This window comes from Coturnix japonica, chromosome 2 (genome assembly GCF_001577835.2).
Source record: "Coturnix japonica isolate 7356 chromosome 2, Coturnix japonica 2.1, whole genome shotgun sequence".
In the NCBI taxonomy this organism is placed as follows: domain Eukaryota; kingdom Metazoa; phylum Chordata; class Aves; order Galliformes; family Phasianidae; genus Coturnix; species Coturnix japonica.
Genome location: NC_029517.1, coordinates 88,674,466 through 88,697,865, shown reverse-complemented (window position 1 = coordinate 88,697,865; position 23,400 = coordinate 88,674,466). Strand labels below are relative to the sequence as shown.

The 23,400-nt window shown below is 40.6% G+C and overlaps 1 protein-coding gene across 1 annotated transcript in view; it reads left to right on the top strand.

The window, feature by feature from the left end:
* The window catches only part of RAB31 (RAB31, member RAS oncogene family), a 44,632-nt gene extending 21,617 nt beyond the window's left edge, over positions 1-23,015 (top strand). Inside the window, exons 2-7 of the mRNA XM_015855275.2 lie at positions 749-828; positions 2,687-2,768; positions 14,013-14,084; positions 14,836-14,942; positions 18,229-18,338; positions 22,896-23,015. Of these exons, the coding sequence (XP_015710761.1) occupies positions 749-828; positions 2,687-2,768; positions 14,013-14,084; positions 14,836-14,942; positions 18,229-18,338; positions 22,896-22,981 (537 nt within the window). The 3' untranslated portion in view covers positions 22,982-23,015. The remainder of the gene's footprint in view (positions 1-748; positions 829-2,686; positions 2,769-14,012; positions 14,085-14,835; positions 14,943-18,228; positions 18,339-22,895) is intronic.
* Positions 23,016-23,400: the final 385 nt, after the last annotated feature.

Here is a 23,400-nt window from a genome sequence, read left to right as displayed (position 1 = left end):
TAAGTGTGGGATATAAAGACTTTGCTTGCAGTGGCAATACAGTTTTGTTTAAATGTGGGGGAAAGAAATTAAATACTGGCTCTCTTTTTATGTTTGAGAAGGATATTAGAAAAGATGCAAAACTGGTTACAGGAAAGGCCAAGGGTTTTTTCTTTTTAATTGCAGTTATATGCATAGTCCTGTCTTTTCCTGGCACTTTCTGAGAAATTAGTGTAAGTTACTCAAATGTTTTAGAAATGTGGGTACAGGTTCTGCAGTCAGTTCTAATGATGATAAAATAGAAAGCTTTCCATTGACTTCTTAATGCCTTAGATTGGACCCTGGGCAGTCGTTGATGTCTGGAAAAGGGCGGAATCGATTTCTTGGCATTCCCTTCCTCTCTGAGGAGGTTCTTTGCATTTCTTGGGGAGATGCGGTGATCCATCTGTACCTTTTCCTTTATGACTGTTTAATTTATGTTCTTCTACCAAGGCTTCTTGGGAGAGCAGAGAGAAACTGAAAAAATGCTGCTTTTTGGGGAACTTGTTCATATCTTAAAGACCAAAAATAGTAATTCTGGTTAATGTCAAGCTTCCCTCTCCCCCTTCTCACCCTTTTCTTTTCCCTTTTTACTCTTTGGGAGGGATTTTGCATCTGATACCAGTATTGCATTGCTCTTATTTTTGTTTTACTGGTTGTGATGGGGCAGTAAGGGCAGTAAGTATCTAGGGTCTTCTGGACTCACTGTGTGCTTTCCTTTATTTTTCAGGATACTGGGGTTGGGAAATCAAGCATTGTTTGCCGATTCGTCCAGGATCACTTTGATCACAATATCAGTCCCACTATAGGGTGAGTACTTTGCATATCATTGTGTGTGTATGTATGGACACACACACACACACATATATGTATATTATATTATATATATATATATATATATACACACACACTAATGGCCTCAGTTGAGCTCCATTTCTTTACTTTCAGGGCTCTGAACGCTGTGTATGTTTGTCTCCACTGTGTAGATGTCTGTGTGTGTGTGTATATATTTTCTTGCTGTATGCTCTCTGATGAAGGGGCTGACAGAGCTGTGCCATGTTTCTCATTGGATTGATGTCTCTTGATATCACTCTTTCTGGAGCTGCCTAGGACCACTCTGTGTTTACTTGTATTGTGCATGGCTGTGGCTCCCTTTGCACAGGGTATGGTGTTAGATATGTTACGCACACACACTCATATATATATTTGTATAGAGAGAGCTCACATATATATGAACTGACTGGATAGCTGTGGTGTGTGTACCACTGTTTCATTGTATGTACCAGAACAAGAAGTGAGTCTGTGTAGGTAAATGTTAGTTCCTTCAGTTTTCACAGAAATCTGCCAAGTCCAGCTTTATTGGGAGAAGTTTGAAATTCTGTATCTTTTATGGCAGAGAAAGCTAATATATAACACTCAGAAAGTAGTAACTTGGGTGAAAAGGCTTAGTTGGTTGTGTGTTAGAGCTGTCTTAAATCTTCAGTGAGGGATTGGTCTTGTTTGTTAAGTGGTGGTTGGAGGGTGGTAAGATTTCTTCAAAGTCTGTGCCTTTGAATGTGTGAAGGAGTCTCAGCTGAATGTTGCACATTGAAATTCTAGGGCAATTCTGGACTTTCAAATGTAGTAAACACAGGGAAACAGGCAGAGAGGAGGGAAGCAAGGAAGCATGTAATGAATAACATTACTGGTTGGAGTAAACCTATTGGCAGTGAAGGAATTGATGGGAGCTTGAGTAGTTCTTCACTTCATCATCAGTCTTTCTCCCCAAGTAGTTGTTGCTAAGTAAATATCTTCTGCTCAAATTGATTCAAAACAAAAAAATCCCTTTAATTTTCATGATTGCAATAACAGGGAAAATATTTTTCTATTTGAGGATTAAAATGTGATTAAAAGACTAGCTTGCATGCACTAAGTAGTACTCATCTGTGTGGGACAACTGTGGATAAGCTTTTTGTTATTTTCTCCAAATTAATCAGTATTTTAAAGAATACAGTCCTTGGAATCCGCAGTAGCTGCTGAGGCTCCGAATTTCCTGGTTTTGGAACTGTAAAAATGTTGCTTAATACTTACAGAAGGGGGATTATATCTGAAAGCACGCACCCTGAAAATAACCAAAGAAAATGCTGCTGCTGCGTTACTTAATATTTCTGTAAGAAATGAATTTCCCCTCCCTGAAGTGGGGGAAAGCTTGTTTCAATTTGTTACCATGTGTATTTCAGCAGGTGGCTTGTCTGTTCCCCGCTGCTTAAATCACCTGTGCACATGGCTAGCCTCATAGATTTGACTGAGAATTTGTGCATTTATTGCCTGATGTGACACTGGCTGCTGTTCTCGGGTCCATATCACCAAAATGGTCAGATGGCAGCAGGAGTTGAGTGAGTGTGGAAGGAGCATTTGTGTTCCCATGCCAATGCACATGGGCCCTCTAAATCTCAGAGGCATTCTGCTCTTGTAAAAGTACAAATAAAGGTATTGTATACTTAGTCTGGTAAAGGGAGCCTTTCACTTCCGTAGGCATTTTATCAAGGTTTTAGAGTTTCCCTGCATGTAGTCTAACAAAGCAGAACTGGCCTAAAGTCAGTGGGTTTTTATTTGGTCGCTCACGTTACAGATTTCTGTTGCTTCCTGTTCTTAGCTATAAATGATACCTGGCTCCTCCTCTTTTCAGAGCATCCTTTATGACTAAAACTGTGCCTTGTGGGAATGAGCTTCATAAATTTCTGATCTGGGATACAGCTGGCCAGGAACGGGTGAGTATTACCCTGCAGTGCATGTTTGTTATCCTGATGTCTTCAGTGCATTGGTGCACTTTCTTTTTTTAAACAGTTTTCATCTTCAGAAGACTTTGCAAGGGTGTATCTGCTGAACCTTTGCAAGGCTCTGCAAAGCAGGCACTTGTCAGTTGCTACTAAGCATGTTCCCATTTCACATCTGGGGAAAGTTCAGAGGCAAACTGACTGTACATCAGGCCTAAAAAGAAGCTGTGGATTTCGGCTCTGGTTTCATGATCTAGCTGTGCAGATGTTGCCCATGCTCTGATCACTTAGGGTAGCCTTGCCATGGCTTGGGCCTTGACTGAGGGCTGGGCAATCCCTGTTGTATTCCCCAGCTCATGTGTGGCAGCTTTCATGAATAATGGAAAGTGCTTGGCTGAGCTAGCACTGATACCAAGGTTGTACTGAGCTGGGGCACTGAATGTAGGCACAAGTTGTAGGCTTTTGTTTTGAAAGTAGCACTGGAGTCCTGAACCACATTGAGTTTGCATCTTCATTGTTATTTTGTCAAGTGAATTGCTTAAATTAAATAGCTTTTCCTTTGGCTTTTCAGAAAAGCCATAATGGAATTCTTGGGCAATCGTTCACATTGATTGTATATATAGCTGTCGGGTCTTTTGTTTCTCTTAATAGCCTTAATGGCAGTGGTATTTAATTAGAGGCTGGCTGTAGAGTTCTCCTAATATATGCCCACATTTGACATGAGAAATTTGAAAGAAATGAAAAAATATGTATTTTAAAAGCTATTTGAAAACATGCTTTAAACTTTCTTATGAAATTACACTGTTTCTGTTCTTAGAAAAATGTAGCTATGCTCACGGTAGGGTGAGGTAAAGCTTATACAAACTGCAGGGTCGGTGTGCTGCATCATGCTGTGTTCTCCAAACCTGGCACCTGAATTGCAGACAATAAAGATTTTTGCAGTTAAATGCAGGAAATGCTTCTGTTTACAATGTGTAGTGTGACGTAAAATGTGCCTGGTGAAATCTGTTGACTCCTAGCATTTCAGTATGTTATTTATGATGGGAGCGGGGATCAATTAAAACATTAATGAAATATAGCATCACCTGTTCCCTTGAACCTTGTTTGTTCTGTTTCTGTATGGCCTAGAATTGAACTAGGTATTGCAAGAGGGTGTGTTGTGTTCCTGTGGCCAGAGGTGGTAAAGGTTCTGGTTGTTTTTTCCCTGTGGTCTGTCTTCTCTCCACTGCCCCACTCATTTTATTTTTATTTTTTTCTCCCTTGTAGCTCTTTGACCCACAAGTGTAGAATCATAGACTATCCTGACTTGGAAGGGACTCTCAAGATACATTAAGTCCAATTCCTGGCTCCCTGTAGACCACCCAAAATTCAGACCTTATGTCTGAGAGCAGTATCCACATGGTCCTTGGATTGTGGCAGCTCAGTACCACAACCGCTGCCCTGAGCAGCCTGTTCCATGCCTGCTGCCTTCTGGTGGAAAATCTTTTCCTAACCTCCAACCTGACCCTCCCCTGACACAACTCTATGGCATTCCCTTGGGTTCTATCATTTTCACCAGTCCATGAAGGACCCTGCTAGTGAATGGCCACCTGCCTGATGAAACTCTATCTACTGAAGCTCTCTGAGAGCTCATCACATTAGGTAGAATCATAGAATTACCAAGGTTGGAAAAGACCTAAAAGATCATCCAGTCCAACCATTCTCCTATTACTAATAGCTCCCACTAAACCATGTCCCTCAACACAACATCCAGGTACTTCATGTGAAACTTATAAATATTAAGTCTATATGAGAAAGATTAGGACTTTTAAATCATGTCAAAAATACTAGATTTTTTTTTTTGAAGTAGATGAATAATAAGTAGTATTTATGAAACTAATTAATTCATCATTTGGGTCAGGAAATCTGTGACTGATCTCTGACTCCTGGATATGAGATCAGTCCTTCCTATCCAGTCCCTTATGTTTCCTCTTAATTTTTTTTCCGAACATCTGCATTTCTTTCTTTTTTCTAACAATGATGAGCAGTGACAACCAGAAATATAATTAAATATATTACAGATAAGTTATGTTAAGGGTGTTCATGCATAATAATGAAGTATAGCCTCTGTAGGCCAGGGACCATCTTTATCAATTTCACAATGTATTCCCAAACCCTCTGCCAGGATTCTTGAAATCTAGGGTGTTAAATGATGTTGGGTGTTAAATGATGTTGGGTGTTAAATGATGTTGGACGTTGAGCGCTTGTTACTAAGGTGGTTGAGTTTCCCAATTTGTCCTTGTTGTCCTGGGTGGTTGTCCTGGTACATCCCTATTTTACAAGGGAACACATAGTGCTTCTCAGTAGCTTATTGATTTTAATTTGAAGCTCTCACTACTTTATCTTCATCATTTTGGCCTTTCTGATCTGATGTTCAGGAACACATGTCTCTTGTCCTATCAGCTTATATCTAATGATCCTCTGAATAACAGCGTTGACCCACGTTTCCATCCTACCACAGTCTGCTGTCTGTCGTAATGTGCTAATAAATGCATTCCAAGTGGTATTTCTGCTTTGAGAGCTGTTGTCCTTCCCTTGTTCTTTGTGGTTTTGTTGAGTGTTTGTGTTCCAGTGATAAAGTCTGGGAGTTTCGTCAGCGCTCCTACTGATAACTCAGGACTTCCTGCTCTTTGAACATTGCGTCCATTTGGCTTTGTTCTCCAAAGTGCAAGGCTAAGCATAGGACACACATGTACATGTTCTGGATATGGGCACACTGTACTTCCCCAGCTGTGCCAGCTGTTGCTGTGTCTGCATGCTGTGCACTTCCTGGCCACCCTCTTGCAGTTGGAAGAACCTGGAAATTCACATGGTCCTTCCTGGAAAAGTCACACTGAGGAAGCACAGACAAGAAAGAAGCAAGCTGGAAGTGCTCAGCACCTCTCGAGGCGTTAGATCTACATTCAGATACCCATTTGTCACTTGTCAAGCTTTTAAAAGTGTTGGTCCCTATTGATTTTAAGAGCTTGTATTAATACCTGGGTTTATTCAAGAAACTGAATATACAGGCTGACTGGTCAGAGCTTGATCATGTAGAGCAGGTAACTTCTAATCGATGTGGATATTAGATATCTATTTTTTTATGTGTCAATGTGCTTAGAATCATAGTCAGAGTCCTGCACATTGACATTAATACAGCAGAAAGTGGAAATCAAAAGAATTTCTGTACTAGTGTTGATGGGAATGAATGCTCAGCACTCTTTCTAGAAGAGAACTGGGGAGGGGCACATGGCTTTCCTGCAGCATTTTCTGTGGATAATATGTATTGTAGTTTACCATGGAAAAAAAAAATAAGGAGAGAGCTTCTGCTAATCCTGTTATCTTGTTTCTTCTTTTCCCTTTCTTGGGTAGGCAGAGCCTCAAGCAGTCAGCACGCTTAACAAAATCCATCAGCCTATCTGAGTCTAAGTGCTGGTCTCTGCAGACCCAGTTGAATGCTGTTGCTATGTTTTCAAATGAGCTCACTTACTCTGTTTTCAGACTGTCACCTTCCCTCTGCCTTTCTGTTCTTCAAATGTCATTTCCCCCCCTGCCCCCCCATCTTTTCCCTATCAGGTTTAAATTGTTGATGTGAACTTCAGGAATTAAATTCATGATAATTACATTATTGTTTGCAAAGACTCCCTTCCTTAAGAAGGAACTGTTCACGAGTTAGCTAATGGTGTTTTTATTAGCATATATTTTAGTTCATGATGCCCTAAGTAGCTTCTAATTACAATGCTTTGTCTGAATACTTTGGGTAGCTGCCAGCTTTCCATTTTGCTAGCTGAGGAATACTATAGCAAATAGTTGGGGAGCCTGAGGGCTGCGTTTCTAGGGCAGGAAAATTTATCTCTGTCCTTTTCAGATTTACTTCTTTTTTTTAAAAACTGCTCAGTTTCCAGGCAAAGACTGGCAAAGATATCTGTAGCAATTCATAGCCTTCTCTTTTGTGACAGTGGTTGCTCTGGTGATTTGAAGGCAGTGTCAGAAGGTAAGATATATAAGTGTTCCTTGATAGGTGAGCTGCTTTGCCTCATATTTTTCCTGTGCTGGAAATTAGATGTTGGAGCTAAACTGAGGTAGTGGATTTCTGCTTTTTAAAGACAAGGGGAGGCAGGATACCTTGCTGTTGGTAGCACGAAATCATGAGAAATTGGTTCAGCTGTGACATCCTGCTGCATCCGAGGATCCTAGGAGGACTTCTCTCCAGTAACAAAACCCTGGAGCTCGGTGTGTTGCTGGAGCTGGCCATGCTGCGTGGACACAATCTCAGATGGGGACAGGTCAGCAGTTATGAGCACCATGTGCCTTACCAATTTAACACAAGACTTCTGGGTGTTTCCACTGAAACCATGCTATTCTGAGAGGAGGTTACAGCATGTGTCAGTGGCTTCAGTTACTTCTGCAGTGAAGGAATCACTTGAATTTTATTCTACCACTTTATAGAATCATAGAATTACCCAGGTTGGAAAAGACCTTGAAGATCATCAAGTCCAACCACAGCCTAACCAGTACCCTAACTCTAAAAACCCTACACTAAATCATATCCCTGAGTACCACGTCCAAGTGGCTCTTTATGCTTTGATGGTACTTTGCAGCGTGGAGATGATTTCCTACACATGGTGTAAAGTCATCCCCATGGTGAGCTACTGCCAGAGTGCTGCGAAGTTCAAAGGGTGCTTTGGCGCTGCATGTGTTTAAGAGCACAAATGGCACTGGAACGAGTGAGCGAATGTATTAATTTCAGCTATTTTTTTAGGATGAACATAAAGCAAGGTTAAGTTGGTGCATGCAGACATCTTTCATAGGCTTCAATGGTCCTGCAGCACGTATAGTCTGAGCCCAGGCTGTGGTTTAGTTGTGGTATCCTTTTAATGTTGTGCTTCATGACTGGAAGCTTCAGGACAGTTCAGCACAGCTCACTTCTGTGATGTGTTGTGATTTTTATTTTTTACTTATTTTTTGCTTACTTAAAGTATCTTCAGAAAGATTATCCTAAGTTGTTGATATTTTTCCCCTCCTCGCTTTTGGAGGTATCTGAGAAAAATGCTCCTTCTTTTACTAAATCTTCATCAATTTATCTATCAAAAAGGCCAGGGGCTCAGGGGCAGATGTATCTTATGTGACTTACTGAGCTTGTGGATCCTGAGATTCCTTGTATATCCTTACATAAGTAACATCTGGCTGATGTGGTTTTTTTCCATTTTTCATTTTCTAGCCTTTGTGAAACAATGATATGAGAAAACTTGTACATTTTTTTTAAGCTTTCTTCTCAGTCTTGAATCATGGCAGCAAAAACTACTCGAGGTTATAAAATGCCAATTCGTATCCGATAGTGGCATTCGTGCATAACATTTTTCCATTCACTCTTTGCCAGCTGAGAATGTCAGGAATTTTTTACCCCTCCCTTTGCTGCTGCTTGTTTGAAGCTTATGTTTCGGGATAATCTGTTTGACACTTATGGCTCATTGCCTTTGCTTCTCTCCATACCTGGGATTTTCTGTTTCTTGGCAGATACTGCCTTGAAGATTATTTAAAAAAAGCATTAAATGCCTATAAATACCTATAGATGTGTGCTGTTAGCGGTGCAGAATGCAATGGGCTCATGCAATGCGCACTGAGAGCAGCCAGGGAACCAGGGTCTTGGCCAATCAGTTGCCTGTATGTAATTAGAATCAAAGAGCAGCATGGGAATGAAATCTAGTCAAATGATTGTGGTAGTTTTGTGCTGATATGTACCTGCAGATGCTCTAAAAGAGCATGTGGGAAATACGCTCCAAATTCAGCCCTTAATGTGAGGTATGCAGTACCTGCAGAGCTCTGGTTCATCTTGTGCTTCTCATCTTTACCCTTACGGCTATGCAGGTGGGCAAAACTATAATCCTTTTACAGCAAGAGCAAATGATGCTCTTTGCAGTACAGGATGCAATCCAGAGAAGAGGCTGAGTGTTTTCTGTTGTTGTTTTTATTTGTGGAGTTTGGAGGAGGCAGCCTAGCGTGGCAGTGAGCCAGCATTGGGGTGTAGCACTCCAGGATGATGCAAAGAGTTGCAGATGTGAATTATTGCTCCTTGGTGTTTCTGGCAGACTGAGTGAAGCCAAGCTGTCTTCAGCAGGATTTGTCAGCCTTGTTATAAATAGGCAGGAACAGTGGATTTTTTCTTTCTTTTTAAATTCATTTGGCCTCTCTTTCTAAACCAATGTTACACAAGACATGGCTAAGAGACTTTCACTGCCACAGCTTGGGTGTGATTTATGCTACGCACCCTTCATAATTTTTCTTCTAAGTATTCCAATATAGATACTTTGTGGCTTTTTCTTCTTCCCCATTCTGTGCAGTTAGTACAGCGGAAATGTAAAAAGCATTTCCTAAAACCAAATATACCTCTCTCCACAGTGAGATACACAGGAAATACAAAGCAGAAGGGCTTTCGTGGAGAAAGTTGCCAAGCTTTTAAGTAGGTGATGAATTCCTTAATACCTTCTTGTCTCCATTTTCTGCCCTTTGCAAGGACTTCAGTGAAATGGCCAAATCTAGGGTTGCAAAATCTCCCCAAACTCCTGGAATTTGGTTGTGATGAACTTGCATTTGCATCGCTTAAGACTGAACCCACGGTGTGGTGCAGGGCTGTGCAGCTATGAGGGTTGTGCTCTCTCTAGTCAGATGGTGAGAGAAAAAGGGGACCTGATTGCAGAGGAAGTTTCATAACACATGCTTGGCCTCATAGCTTCTTCCTTACAGAGGGAAGATGGTGAACCACAAGTTGTGGAGGGAATGCATTGGTGAGAACAAAGGTGCTCTGATACCAGCTGAGCTTCTCACTAATATTTGTGTGACTTGCTGTAAGGGGATGAGTCATAAAGACTGCCCAAAACTACTCAACTTATGAATCTTGTTCTTTGGGATGTCTGTGGTAAAATAGGTTCCTCACTTAGGTATTGAATGGCCCATATTTCCTGCCTGTAGCTGTTGAACTGGAACACGCCCCTACAGTATGACTGTTGTATCAGCTGCGTTAGTGACCTCAGCCTTGTAAGTTCTTAACAAACCCCACAAAGGCTTTTTAAGCTACTGTGTGACAAATTGGTATTCACTGTGTGCTATCTTGGCACTCTGGTGCAACTTGGCAATGTTTTTGTGGTTGTTAAATGATATGTACAGGACTTCTGAATTTCCCTATTGGGTGAGGTACTAAGGATGGTTTATGCATCGTAAAGACAGGAGGTATTCCCAGTGTCCAGAAGGGACACTGGCATTCGACCCTGCATTCCTCACATACCTCATCTTTGGACCAGAAGGGCCTGGTTTAGTGGACTGGCAAAGCAGAAGACTGCTCAGTATTGATCTTTCAGGTAAAGGGAAGTGTTATGCTCAAATTTTAGTTATTGGAGCTAGGTGTTCAGAATTTGAATAGTTGCAGCCCTCAGTTTTCAGGTAGCTCTTCTTGAGGGACAGAGTTGTTCTCATTCCAAATCCTGAACTGCTCCTGTTTCTCTTAATTTTCTTGGGAATTTCTGGATACAGAAATACCAAGCTATAAAATCAAGGTTATAGTCATTGTAATTTTCTAATGTGGAAGCTGATCTCATGAGATTTAATTTTGTGGGTTGCTTTTTATTTTTTGCATGACACTTGTTTTGGGGCTTCTGTCCCACATTTGGTCCTCAGCAGGTAAGAAATGTGCACATTAGTATTTTGTATCTCTTTAATTAATTTTGTGTGACTTCTTTTTTCCTCTCCAGGTAATTAGGCCAGGAAAACATTTAAGATGACTTTGCTTTGGGGCAGTGAAACTAAAAAAAGAAAGGGTGGCAGGGAGGCATTCAATGGGCCTAGTTCTTTGCTTTGTATTTTTACTGCTTCGTTTGTAACCTTTGAAAATCCATGCTGATAAAACACATTTGTTAAGAGAATCTTTTATTAGTTGATCAAAATGATTCCCAGTTACAATTTTTTTCAGTGCCTGCTGATTTATTCAGTGCTGCAAATACAATTTTTCTGTTTTTATTGAGAACAACAGTGATTCATTATGACTGGGACATAATATATCATGATACTTGTTATGAGACTATATGGAAGTAATCATGAAGAGGATATAATTTTTGTTCTATTTGATAGGTAATCTGAACTGTAATAACTGGTAGCTGTTTCTAGTGTACTTTGTTGTTTTGTTTTCCTCACAGACCTTAGGAAATTACATTAAGGTGCACTGAAATACTGATTTTGGTCACTTTTAGCAATGTAAAATATGAGATCCTGAGTGTCAAGTTTATCCAAATAGGAATACAAACTTATCCTGGATGAAATTGATTGTAATGTTAAAAAACAACAAACAAACACCTGTCCCAATATAGATGATATATTTTCTCTTCTTAAAATGCCTTGTAGCTAAATTATTACCATAAAATAATGAAAGAGGAAATAACTATTCTGCTGGCTGAGCAAGTAAATATATTTTCAGCACTGTAGGGTCTGGTAAGTCGCACCTTCTTTACCAACAACTATACTGAACCTCAGGGCCTTTCATAGGCAGTTGCCTTTCTGAAGTCCCATACTGTTGTCTTGCCCACCCTCTTTGCAAGCTTGTTGGAGTATTTGAACAGATTAGTTTGTCTTAAACAGCAGAGGAACTGCATTCCTTCTGTGTGTTGCACCTCTGCGTGCCAGTTTCTGTTTCTTGACACAAGGAAGGGCTCAGCTGACTTAATCTGGTCTTGCTGCGACTGGAATTCAATGCGCTGTTAAGCGATTAATTAATATCCGCAAAGGTTTCAAAATAGGTTTTTCTTGTTTCTGCTTTTTACCTTTTCATTATATTAGGGACATGGGTTAGTGGGCATGGTGATGATGGGGCAGTGGTTGGACTAAATGATCTTAGTGATTTTCTTCCAATCTTCATACAATCCTATGATTATAGGAGGGGGAGAAAAAGAAAGAGTAAATCTGATTGTGAGAATAGACTATACCCGCAGACAGGTGTGCAGCTTTACAAGCACAGAACTACTTGAGTGTGACCTAAACCAGTGTCTATCTGGTGTCCAGTGTTCCTGTCCTTCCTCTTTTTTTCTCTGCCACACTTTTCTACCCCTTCCTTTTGGCTCAGCCTGGGGTTTACCTAACGCACAACAAACTGGTTTAGGAACCCAGATAAGACTTAATCCTACCTAAAAAATTACGAGGTTGCATCCTGGTTCCATTTAAAATGTACTTGTCCAGAATCCAGTGAAAGATGCCTGCTTTGCTGAGCGTTTCTATAAGATTCTGGGGTTAACACTGGTAATATTCTTCAGTGAAACAGCTATTATGAGAAGTGTTCTTGTCACCTGTTCAAAAGAAAGTGGGCTGAAATTCCCTACAAGTGGTGCAGCTTCCCAGTGTGTACCTTCTGGGCCAGAGCTGAAGGAATCTGAAGCATGGGATCTTAACTGCCTGGCTCCTGCAGAGTGTGATTCCTGCTCTCTAAAAGCCATTTGTGATTTGGAGACTCCTTCTCTGGAGATATTGAAGACCTGCCTGGACGCCTACCTGTGTGATGTGGTGTAGGGAGCCTGCTTTGGCAGGGGGGTTGGACTCGATCTCTAGAGGTCCCTTCCAACCCCTATGATTCTCTGATTCTGTGAATACCTTATCACCTAGATCTAAAACCAAATCTGAGTGTGTTGGAAATATGTCATTTCTTTTCCTACAGAAGTTTACAGGCTGGGATGGGCATGTATGTGCAGTGGAAGATGAGACTTAACTCCCACAGTTAAGCTCCCTAATTTTCAGGGAACTTCAGTACAACCCACTGGAGATTTCTGTAGTGATCTGGAGGTATAAAAATTCTGGAAAGCACCTGCTGCATTAAGTTTGTAAGGTGTGATGCTACAGTCTAAAAGCCCAGTGGATGGGCATCTACCCAGATCCTTCAGGATCTTGGCTAATCCCTCTCCTTCAGAACTGGCTTCTTGATGGATTCGTCTCTTCTTTCCTATGCTCCCTTTCCTGCTCATTTCTCTTATTAATGAATGATTCCACCTGCATTGCTTTCCAATGCATTTCAGCCCTTGGCCATCTGTCACACTGTGCTGGCATCCTTGTTAAGGGAAAGCACTGACCTTGGGCTGGGAGTGCGGTCTGTGAACAGCTTACACACTGGCAAATGGCCTTGTCTCAGACTCTTACAAATAACTTGCTTCTTCTGTTCTGTGTGAAACAGCATGAAACATGGAGCCTGTGTTCCTTGGCTGTGTAGGTCTAAGTGCTCAGCCTGGAGCTACAGTTTTAAGATGTTTGTGGTGTAGCAGATGGACCTGTGCAAAGGCACTGCGCACTGGAAGGCATACCCTGCCCTAATAACACTGTTGATTTAGGAGCTGGCCTCAGTTACTGGCTGCAGTTTTGTATGCAGCTTCTACAGATCCCTTTCTTTACATACAAAAATCTTCAATGTGGCTCTGTGAGCCTATGCGTGTTTTCTGAGACAGCTTATTTTTGCTTTACTTAAGAATAGCTTTTGGTGAGTCAGCAGTAAAACTTCCTGACTTCCTTTCTCTGTGTAATTATAAGCTGGAATTCTATATCAGCTGCTTAGCCATGGTCAATTATGAAAATTACACTGTTCGTCAGCAAGCTGTTGTGACAGTAATATTTATTGCTTACTTTCTGTGAAAGGATGTCTGACTTGAAACAAAAAGCCGAGGAGTAACGTCAGCTTCAAATGGAAGAACCCATGTTTTTCACGCTGTTAGAGTATGGGATAACTAAGTGTGGCTGGTGCTTATAGTTTTCTAACAAGTCATTTATCTGGTTTTGCAGTGTTGTTGTAAACCTCAACTCCAAGCTGAATTCAGTCTGTTAAAACTTGAGGGCAAAGCATTGGGCCTTGTCACTGTATGGGATGTGTGTGCTGTCAGGTGAGGCCTGTAAGAAGTAGGGGATCTTCATGTCAAAGCTTCTGTGCACTACTGGAAAAGATGCACAGAGCCTATAGTGCTGTTCACATAAATCCAGCAGGATGACAAGCATCAGGAGAAAAAGGAGGACTGACTCATTAATTTGGTGGGATTTAAGGAAAATTAGACTGGCAACAGCTACAGAGGCCTGGACTGCAGTAGATGAAAGTCTGTAGTCCAGCCTTGACTATGTCTTTGTGACTTGACAAAGTGTGGTTATTCTGATTTATTCATGGTGTTTTATTCTTTTTTTTTTTTTGGGGGGGGGGGTATGTTTTAACAGTTTCATTCCTTGGCTCCGATGTACTACAGAGGTTCAGCAGCAGCTGTGATAGTTTATGATATCACCAAACAGGTAAGGCTTCTGGTGCAGTATTTCCCTAGGGGGGAAATGGTTTTAAATATGCTTAGAATCTCACTTTAGAATCTCAGTAATAATTTCAAACATGTATTAAAATTAATTTTTCAAGGAACAAAAGTGATTTTAATGCATTTAGTTCTTTAGAGTGTTGAAATAAGAAAACGTGAGAAATGGGTGGAAGCAGAAAGTGAATTTTGTACTTGGAGAGGGAGAAAAACCCAAACAGATAAATTGTCACCTTAGGATTACTGATGAGTAAATTGGGGTTTACCAGGGCACATGTTCGGAAATGCAGAGGTGTGGGTGGCTGAAGGGTGGAAAGGGGTCTCTGAAAGCTTTCCTGGACAGACTGAAAACATGACAGTGATTGAGACAAGCTAAGGCAGAAGTGGAAATGAGACAAATGAAGCTTACATTAAAAATGAAGGAAATCGGATCCTAAACAAACTTAAAAGAGGAGCTGTGTCAGTTTCTTCATCAATGAAGGATTTAAGGAAAACATTCAGTACTACTTGAGGGGGTGGGAGGGAAAAAAAGAACAGATTCAAGCGGGAATTAATTTGGGGCAACGTTATGACCTGAAGTTTGAAAAGCATATTATCCAGATCCAGCAGTCTTCTTTTGGCCTTATTACCTATGAAATTATTATTGCATTAATACTGCCAAAGCTGCATTCCTCTCTCTTGAGAAAGAAATTAGTAAATACATCAATGGCAACTAGGCTTTTATTATTTCTTTGACCTAGGATTCGTTTCATACTTTGAAGAAATGGGTGAAAGAACTAAAAGAACATGGTCCAGAAAACATTGTAATGGCCATCGCTGGAAACAAATGTGATCTTTCTGATATCAGGTAATGCATCCATTTTTGCTCTTGCTTTGATTGTGGTGACTTTGACTGCAGTTTCTTCCTTCGGGTAGCCACTTTGCTTTGCTGTATGGTAGCGTATCATCTTGATCAATTGTATCAAGTCTTTTCCTGAAAACACCAGTGTTCCTACAAATGTGGAACCTCACCAGAAGCAGCTCAGCTTGAATATGTACTTTAACTTCTTGTTTACTGCCCTTCTTCTGTATTTGACATTTTAAATGTCTTGGTGCTTGCGTGGTGCTCGTTGTCCTCAATGAACTAATGTTTCTTATTCATTTTGGTGATTTTTTTTTTCTTTTTTCCCCCACCATATTTATGACAAGTTTAGAGTATTTTTAAATTTCAATTATTGTCTTATGTATCCCCTGTCCTTCTCTCTTTCAAAAACTGGTCCAGTGATGCCCATTTTAACAGATTTTGGATAGACAGTGAGGGATACTTTCAGGTTTTCCAGAACTCTGATACCTGCCGTACATGCAGCTGTATTTATCCTCTGTCTTAGAAGTGACTTCAGTAAAAGTGACCATAGGTGAAATGTGTCACCGACTCATCATGTTGTATTTCTGCTCGTTGGAGACATGTCTTTGGGCACAGAGAATTTAAAAATGAGAAACAGCTGATTTGCAGACAAACACAAATAGAAATAGAAGAGCACTGGCTGACCAGATTCCAGCTCATTTTCTTTTGCCGTCTCTGTGACTGTAGGAGACAATATAAGGAGGGACAAATGGGAGCAATAAGAAATTATTCTTTTCCTCTGGCAAAAGGCTGGCGCTGTTTCTCATAATTATTGACCACTTTACCTCATTTAGAGTCTAAAAACTGTGTGTGATCTGTCAGATGGATGTGGGTCATTCAGGAGCCGTGCTGCTTTTCTCAGTGTTGTTAATAGGTTATCAGCAGTTCTTGGCACGCTACTAAAGTAAATTTCTTCCCCCACGCTGAGGGATTTTCTATTGCTAGGCAAAAAATTTTATTAGTATAAATCTCTATCCCTGTTATAATTACTGTTAAGTACAGTACTGTTCAATATTTGGTATGCTTTTAAGTAATAGTAATCTTCCTTCTGATGGGTCATGGAAAAAGTTTCAAAGATGAATTCTTTCTTACTTAGTAGCTCTTTAGGATAACTCAATGAGAATTGAATCAACACAATGTGTTAGTGAGAGAATAAGGTAAAATAATTGACATCTTTCAAAATAAGTATTCCTAAGAGTTTCCCTCTAGCTCCAGAACAACGCTTTATTAACACTACTCTGATGCTTCTTTCCTTCTTCACCTCAGCTTAACTGTGTTCATCAATAATTTAGAATCTGAGCATTTGTGTGTTTTCTTTTGGATTAAGTAGAATCTCAGCCCAATTGACATCCAGGCTGTGATAACTCTGTTGTATGCTGCAGTTCCAGCATGGGTGGCATGCTCACTGCCTATGTCCTTATATGTTTATAGACATGCTTTAGAAATGTCATCATAGCATCTTAGAGTAATCCAGGTTGGAAAAGACCTACAAGATCATCCAGTCCAACTGTCTGCCTATCACCAATAGTTCTCACTGAACCACGTCCCTCAACACAACATCCAAATGTTCCTTGAACACCTCCAGGTTTCCACCACTTCCCTGGGCAGCCCATTCAGCACCTGCCCACACTATTGGGAAAGTAGTATTTCCTAACATCCAGTCTGAAGAGAGGGATAACAAGTTTTGCAGCACTTCCTTGCTGCTGTTTAAATTTTTCCTGGAATTCTCAAGTCTTGCTTTGGATTAATACACTGCTGTGGTGTGGTGAAGTTGTTGAAGTAAACTGGGTATGCAGCAGGCAACAGTAAAGCCACAGAAAACACACACCGTTTGACATACAGAACAACTGGAAGAAAAATAATACTGTCAGCCTGGTGTTTCAGCGTGCGTTCATGTGTCAACATTCACTTTCTGAGCTGTTGCTCAAAGATACAGGAAGAGCAGTGGTTGCAGACAATAAAGCACACAGTAACAATCAGCTTTGCCAGCTGGCTCAAGCAGATACAGCATCAGCCTGGAGTTTTCTGTGTGTCTGAAGCAAAGCGAACTGCATTTATTCACTCTTCACATATGAAGTGATGGCTGCAAAATAAGGACATTGCACCAGTGATTTTTAGGATGGTGCCACTTTGACATAGCACAGATAGATTTCTTTCCCATCAGCATACTCTATTCTTAAGTAATTCTTGACAATGCATCTGAAATCAATGTCTTTCATATTTCTTTCAACGTCCATATTACTTTCTTACACATTTCAGACCTATTTTCTTTCATAGCTGTTACTGTTTTCTTTCACAGCAGCCATACACTATGTTGTCTGAGTGCTGGGTGAGGGCAGTGCTGCTTGCTTCCTGTTTTGTCAGGGTTGTAGGTCTTTCTGTAGTGTTCAGTACTTATCAAGGTCAAGTTTAAAGGACGAACAAGTGTGATTGCCATTCAAATTAACTCACTTTTTTTCCAGGCATAAATTAAACATCAAGTCAGTCATTGGTGGAATTCTGACATTTTAAGTTTGATTAACTGACAAAACAAGAAATAGATGACACTTCCTTGGCAGGGGAAAAGAACATAGTAATGTTTTTCTGACTAAGGCAGGTTTTGAGATTTCAGTGCTTCACTGCAGGAACCTTCAAACTTATTTAACATATGGATTGTAGTGGAACGTCAGCTGCAATGCTTCTTGAGTGTGTTTCTGTTAGGGAAAATTCAGGTAGGCAGGCATCTCTGACAACCTGAGATGTAAGTCAAAACTACGTCAAATATGTTTGAGAAATTAAAAAGAGCATGAAAGTGAAGCTATTTTGGAAGATAATGGGGAATAACTGCCTGGAGATGTTTGATGCGCTTTAACCCATTGTTCTGATGTGGTGGTCTTGTTTGTGAGCGCTTGTCTCTCAGTGTTATGAGATCTTGAGGGGAATCGAGTATGTGATCAAAATGGTTAATTTGAACAGAAATTTGAATGAGGATCTGATTAGGTTCCTGGAATTACTACATGATGCACTCAGGAAAAAAAAAAAGCCAGCAGGGCTCTTTGATACAAATTATTTTCTAAAGTCCATTTAGATTTAGCTGTCTTGATTTATTTAGTTGTTACCAGTGTGGGCCAAGGTGAAAGCAGAAACCATTATTTGTTATCTCAGAAGGAATAAAACGTGTTAAACATTTGAGCAAATGTGACTTGGAAACTAATTAATTTTTTATAAATTGCTTTTGTCTATTTTCTTTCTTTTTTTTTTTTTTTTTTAGGGAGGTACCTATGAAGGATGCCAAAGAATATGCAGAATCTATAGGTGCAATTGTTGTTGAAACCAGTGCAAAGAATGCTGTTAACATTGAAGAACTCTTTCAAGGAATAAGTAAGTAAATTAACTTGCAAACAAAATGTATATATTGATTTATCTTTAGCAGTAATTGTTTAGAGGGCTTCTGAAAATAGTTGTTTGTTGTCTAAAAGATTATTTACCACAGATATCAAGAAATGCACTGGGCCTGTAGCATGACTGCTGTTCAAACAGATGTAAGCTAAGAGTGACTTTGAATATTCTAGTGCAAAATATAGTACATATAGTGGATACAGGGCAAGCCTATTCCTTTTTAAATCTGTGTCTGAAATCTGAACTGGGGTCATATCTTCTGTTTCAGACCAAGTCTGCTGTAGAGAGATAACGTTGATCTTATCATGATGTTGATAAAAGCTTAAGCATTAAAAAAAATGTGCCTGGAAAGCTAAGATAAGTAGAAAATAGTCATTGCAGTGGAATCTGTTTAAAAATGGTATTTTCTCTCCAGATCTTTTGAACAAGATGAAACTGACATTCCTTGCAAGGATCAGAAAGATGTTAGGTTTTTGTTCTAGGTATTCCACTTATAATCTCTGGCTGGAATTGGCATAGAATCACAGGACCTCATGGGTTGGAAGGGACTTTGGAAGACCTTCAGTCCATTGTCTTGCTCAGAGCAGGCCTGATAATGAATTCAGACCAGGTTGCCAGGATCTTTTTTCAGCTGGGCCCAAGAATAGGGGTTCCAAAGCCTCTCCAATCAGCTGAGCACTTAAAATAGTCTTCCCAGTAGCATGCCCTCCTCTCCCCTCTCAACTCCATATCAAGTCAGAACCTTCCCTGGTTCAATTCATGGCTACTGCCACACCAGTCTGTCAACATTATTCTTGAATCCTGGTGCTCCAAAATGGGTGTGTTACTTAGTGGGCATTACACTATCTAGAAGGTGCTAACTGCATGATGTGATCTATTGGCTTGGCTGTTGTTGGTATGGTTCAGGATGCTGTTGGCCATTTTTGCTGCTAGGGTGCAGTGCTGGCTTGCATTCAGCGTACTGACTGCCCTCAGGTCCTTGATGGAAGAACGTTTCCCTGGGCATCCAGCCAGTCCCTAACCTGTCTTGTAGCCAGGGGCTCTTCCTTCCCACATGCAGGACTTGGCATTTGTCTTTTCTGAATCACTTAGGACTCCTGTTAGCCCATTCCTCCCTCCAGCCTAACACCCTCTGAGCAGCAGCTCTGCCCTTGAGTGTATTCACTGCACTTCTGAGCTACGTATCATTTGCAGGCTTGAAGTGCATGCATATTTTTTTTTTCCTTCAGGCTGCTGGTAAAATGTACTAGATACCTGAATCGCTCCACTTGAAAATGGCTTACGGGTAGATGCTGTTAAGCAGCAACCTTCAAGTCTGATGACTTTTCATGCATCTGCTTGTCTGGGCTATAACATCCCAACCTGGGTGTATTGGCATGCTGTAGGGTAAAACATTGAAAGCCTTGCTGAAGACAAGATAGATGACATCTAATGCTCCTCTCAATCATAATCAGCTTGCGTTATCTACTGTGTTTTGCCAGAGATGCAGCACATTCAAGTATTGCTTTGTTTGTAGGGGTTGTATTTGAAACAGTTATTGGAAACTGATATTCCTAGAGTACACTACCTTTCTCTTATGTCCTTCTAAAACACATGGATTTGTAACATGGCTGTCTGGAGGAAGCAGTTCTTCCTTGAGGTAGTCTACTTGATTGCCTGTGTCTGATAGTTGTGAATATTCTAACGGAGGAACTCATCCTTGCCACATAATTAGCTAATTAGTTTCTGTCTTTGATAGGCAGCACTGCATCTGGCAGCATGCACTGCCCCAATAATGGATATATTAGATGAGGAAAATCAGCTAAATTGAATTTTGTATGAACTAGATAAGCAGGCAAGTGAACTTAATACCACAGGCAATTATTTCTATATATAGAAATATTAGGTCTCGGTGAATGTACTTATGACCTTATCAAGCGCTCAAAGGAGAGAAAGGAAAGATTTAGTAGTATGTGTTTACAGAAATGCAGTGTAAACCACATGAACAGTACTTAACTAGCCGGAGAATGACTTACTGTAATAAAGACTGGGAAAAGGGGATGGATAGTTTTCTGATGTCTTATACCATTTCAACATTTAGGGCTTCAGTGAGCAGGCTGCAGCTTCCAAAAAAATCTCACTTTGGCCCAAAAATTGCATGTTGGCATTTCTCTTTCCTGTATATAAAGTCTCCCAGTGGCCACATTTCCAACCCTGCTGACATTTTATTCATGTAGTGTTGTATAGGTTGTACTTTGGTTCTGTTTTCATGTTATCCGGGAGCTTGTGCCTTTCTCGCTGTCTTTCTACAGAAGGTCGGGGTGCAGCTTCCCAGCCTCTTGGTGAAGAGGCAGAGGTACTTACAGTGGCTTTTGTAGGTAGCCTCTCTTTATGTATTGCCTGTTTTGCAGCCTAGATTTAAGAGGAGATTCCATTGTGTGTGGAGAGCTCCTCCATTTAGAGATCTTCTTGAAACAGAGCACAGAAAGAGTAGACTACAGCATAATGTTTTATCTAAAAAGTTACCTCCTGTTAGCTTCTGCTTTTATTTGCCAAGGACTTGTGGGGTTGGACTCCATGATCTCTAGATGTCCCTTCCAACCCCAGAATTCAGTGATTCTGTGATGTTCTAATCATTTTTCCTTCATAGAGTGGCTGACAACTGTCTCCTTTCTGGGGAAAATGCTGTGAATGGGGCAAAAATAGTATAAAAGGGAAAAAAATATGATATAATAGAATTGTTAAGGTTGGAAAACATCACTAGGATCATCAAAATAATGATACAGAGAAGGTGGCAAATAAAATGAAAACTGTCTAGTTTTGCTGGCAACCACATCAATCTTGACAAAAAAAGTAGAGATCACTTAATTTCTGAAGTTATTGTACTGGTTATTATTATTATTTTTTAATTGTTTCTTAATATATCTCTTAGGATTTGAGGATTCAGTGCCTTTGAGGTATGTCTTAGTGACACAGCTTCAACACAAGTACATTGTTTTTAATTCTTCCTGATAAAACTCAGGATGTGAAAGACTAGAATGCATAAAAGTTCTTGATTTCTGACCATTGGGACAGCCTGTCAGGACAGGGACTTTGCAGGCAGTCTGCTTGGGCAAATAAACCTGGGTGTACAGATTAGAGAAAGTCAGCAAAGCCAGTGTCCTCTGTGCTGGAGACTTTTCACTGAACTGCATAACAGGGTGCAGCTCTGGGCTGTGTGTTGTAACGCTGATTTCCAGCGGCAAGCCAGGCAACTTAACCTGATCACGTTTAGCAGGGTCTGGCTGAAGGCTGGCTGTGGTTGTAAAACATCGTGTGGCTGCTTGTTTCTCTGTAAACAAGAAAAGAATGTCATTACTACAGCCGTATGTATGTATCCTGCTTCGGATAGATTTTGTCAAACATCTCTTTGGAAGGTTCTTGATATCAAAAAGGCTTGAGATGTAGTGTTTTTGGTTTGGGGTTTGGTTTTTCTTTTCCCATGCATTCCTGTAGTTCTGTTGGTTTTGTTCCTTTTGCTTGCATAGACACTTAGCTATTAATAAACATTGTCAGTCTTATTTGTTCCCTTCCTTAGCAGAATTGTAGCCCCAGAAGCTTCTTGTTGCTCATCACTGGTACAGATTCCAGCAACAGCAAAAATGCCAGGAATGTGTTAAAAAATATTGGTAGAGTTGTGAATGTGCGTTGAGTCATGCCAGGTCTGCATTCTCTCTTCTATGCATGGGGTTTTAATACTCTGACCGCTGATAGTGCCTGCAAAAGCAGTTTACGCATCTGGTTTTAAATGACTAAACAAGCTTCCCCAGGTGTACTGTAATTTAGTAGCAATCATGCCCTCCTAATTCTCAGACACCCGCTCATTTAACAAATAAAATAAGCCTCAGTTAAATTATTTGAGTCTCGTACATGCCCAGCTGTTTCTCTTTGGTGTGTGCATACTGCCTGTTATCTGAGCACAGAGGTGCCCCAGATAGGAAGCTGAAGATTGCATAAAGTCATCCTCCGTGTGTGGCGAAGCCGAGGCCGTGCCTTCTGGGTTAACAGCCCTCTGCCTCCGCAGGTCCAAAGGTAAGCATGTACAGGGCAATAGGCTGATGGAGAATTCCTATCAAATGAAATATGTAATAAACATGCACTTAGACGACAAATACATGCTGATTGTGCATTGTTTCTTGAAGTCTGGCAAATAAAGGGGACTGATGTGCTGACAGAGGGACTGAGGTTGAAGCATTTCTGCGTTGTCTGTGAAGGACAAGAAAGGTGTTGAGGAATGATAATCAGAATCGCTTTGCAGAGAGCTTGTGAAGAGCTGTTACAGCATTTGGCCTTATTGATGCTACCACCAAGAGAATGAGGCGGGCTCATGTTTAACAGTCTGTGTAAGAAAGCTTTTCCTCGGCTAGGCTTGCTAATTAGAGCAGGGAGTTTCTGTCTCCAGATACAAGCTTTCATGTGGTAAATGCTCAGTTACAAATATATTAAGCTATTGACTTTCTGATGCCTTGCCAGCAGCAGGTATACTGAATTTTTAATGTAACCCAAATATTCATTTCCTAGAAGTACTGGGAGTTGAAAACAAAAAAACTTCCAGGATTTGCAGTTTATCCAGTTATCTATTCAACAAATTGCAGAGGAGTGTGTGAGATGTCTGTCTGTGGGACAGCGTGGATTCCCTCCAGCAGACACTCGATGTTTGCCCTGAACTCAAATGGCCTTGCCATGGATGGAATTGCAGGTAGACAATGACAGAGCTTGGTGTGGTTTTTGTCCTGTTATCTGCTGATTTGCAGAGATCTGTGAGCTACCTTAGAGAGGTCTATAACAGAAGCCTTAAGTACATCAAGTACACTTACGCTGCAAGGTAATTCGTGTACTGCTTCTGGCATGTGATTTGCTATAAGTCCAACCTCATAAATGAATTTTTTTGGGGTGTTGGGGGTGTTAATGAATGAATGAAGTGGAACAGCGTTGCCCTAACTTACCTACATTTGAAACTAGTCTTTATGCTTGCTGTTTTCAAGGATTGTTTTTCATCTTGCTTTCCAATTTTTAATCAGTGAAG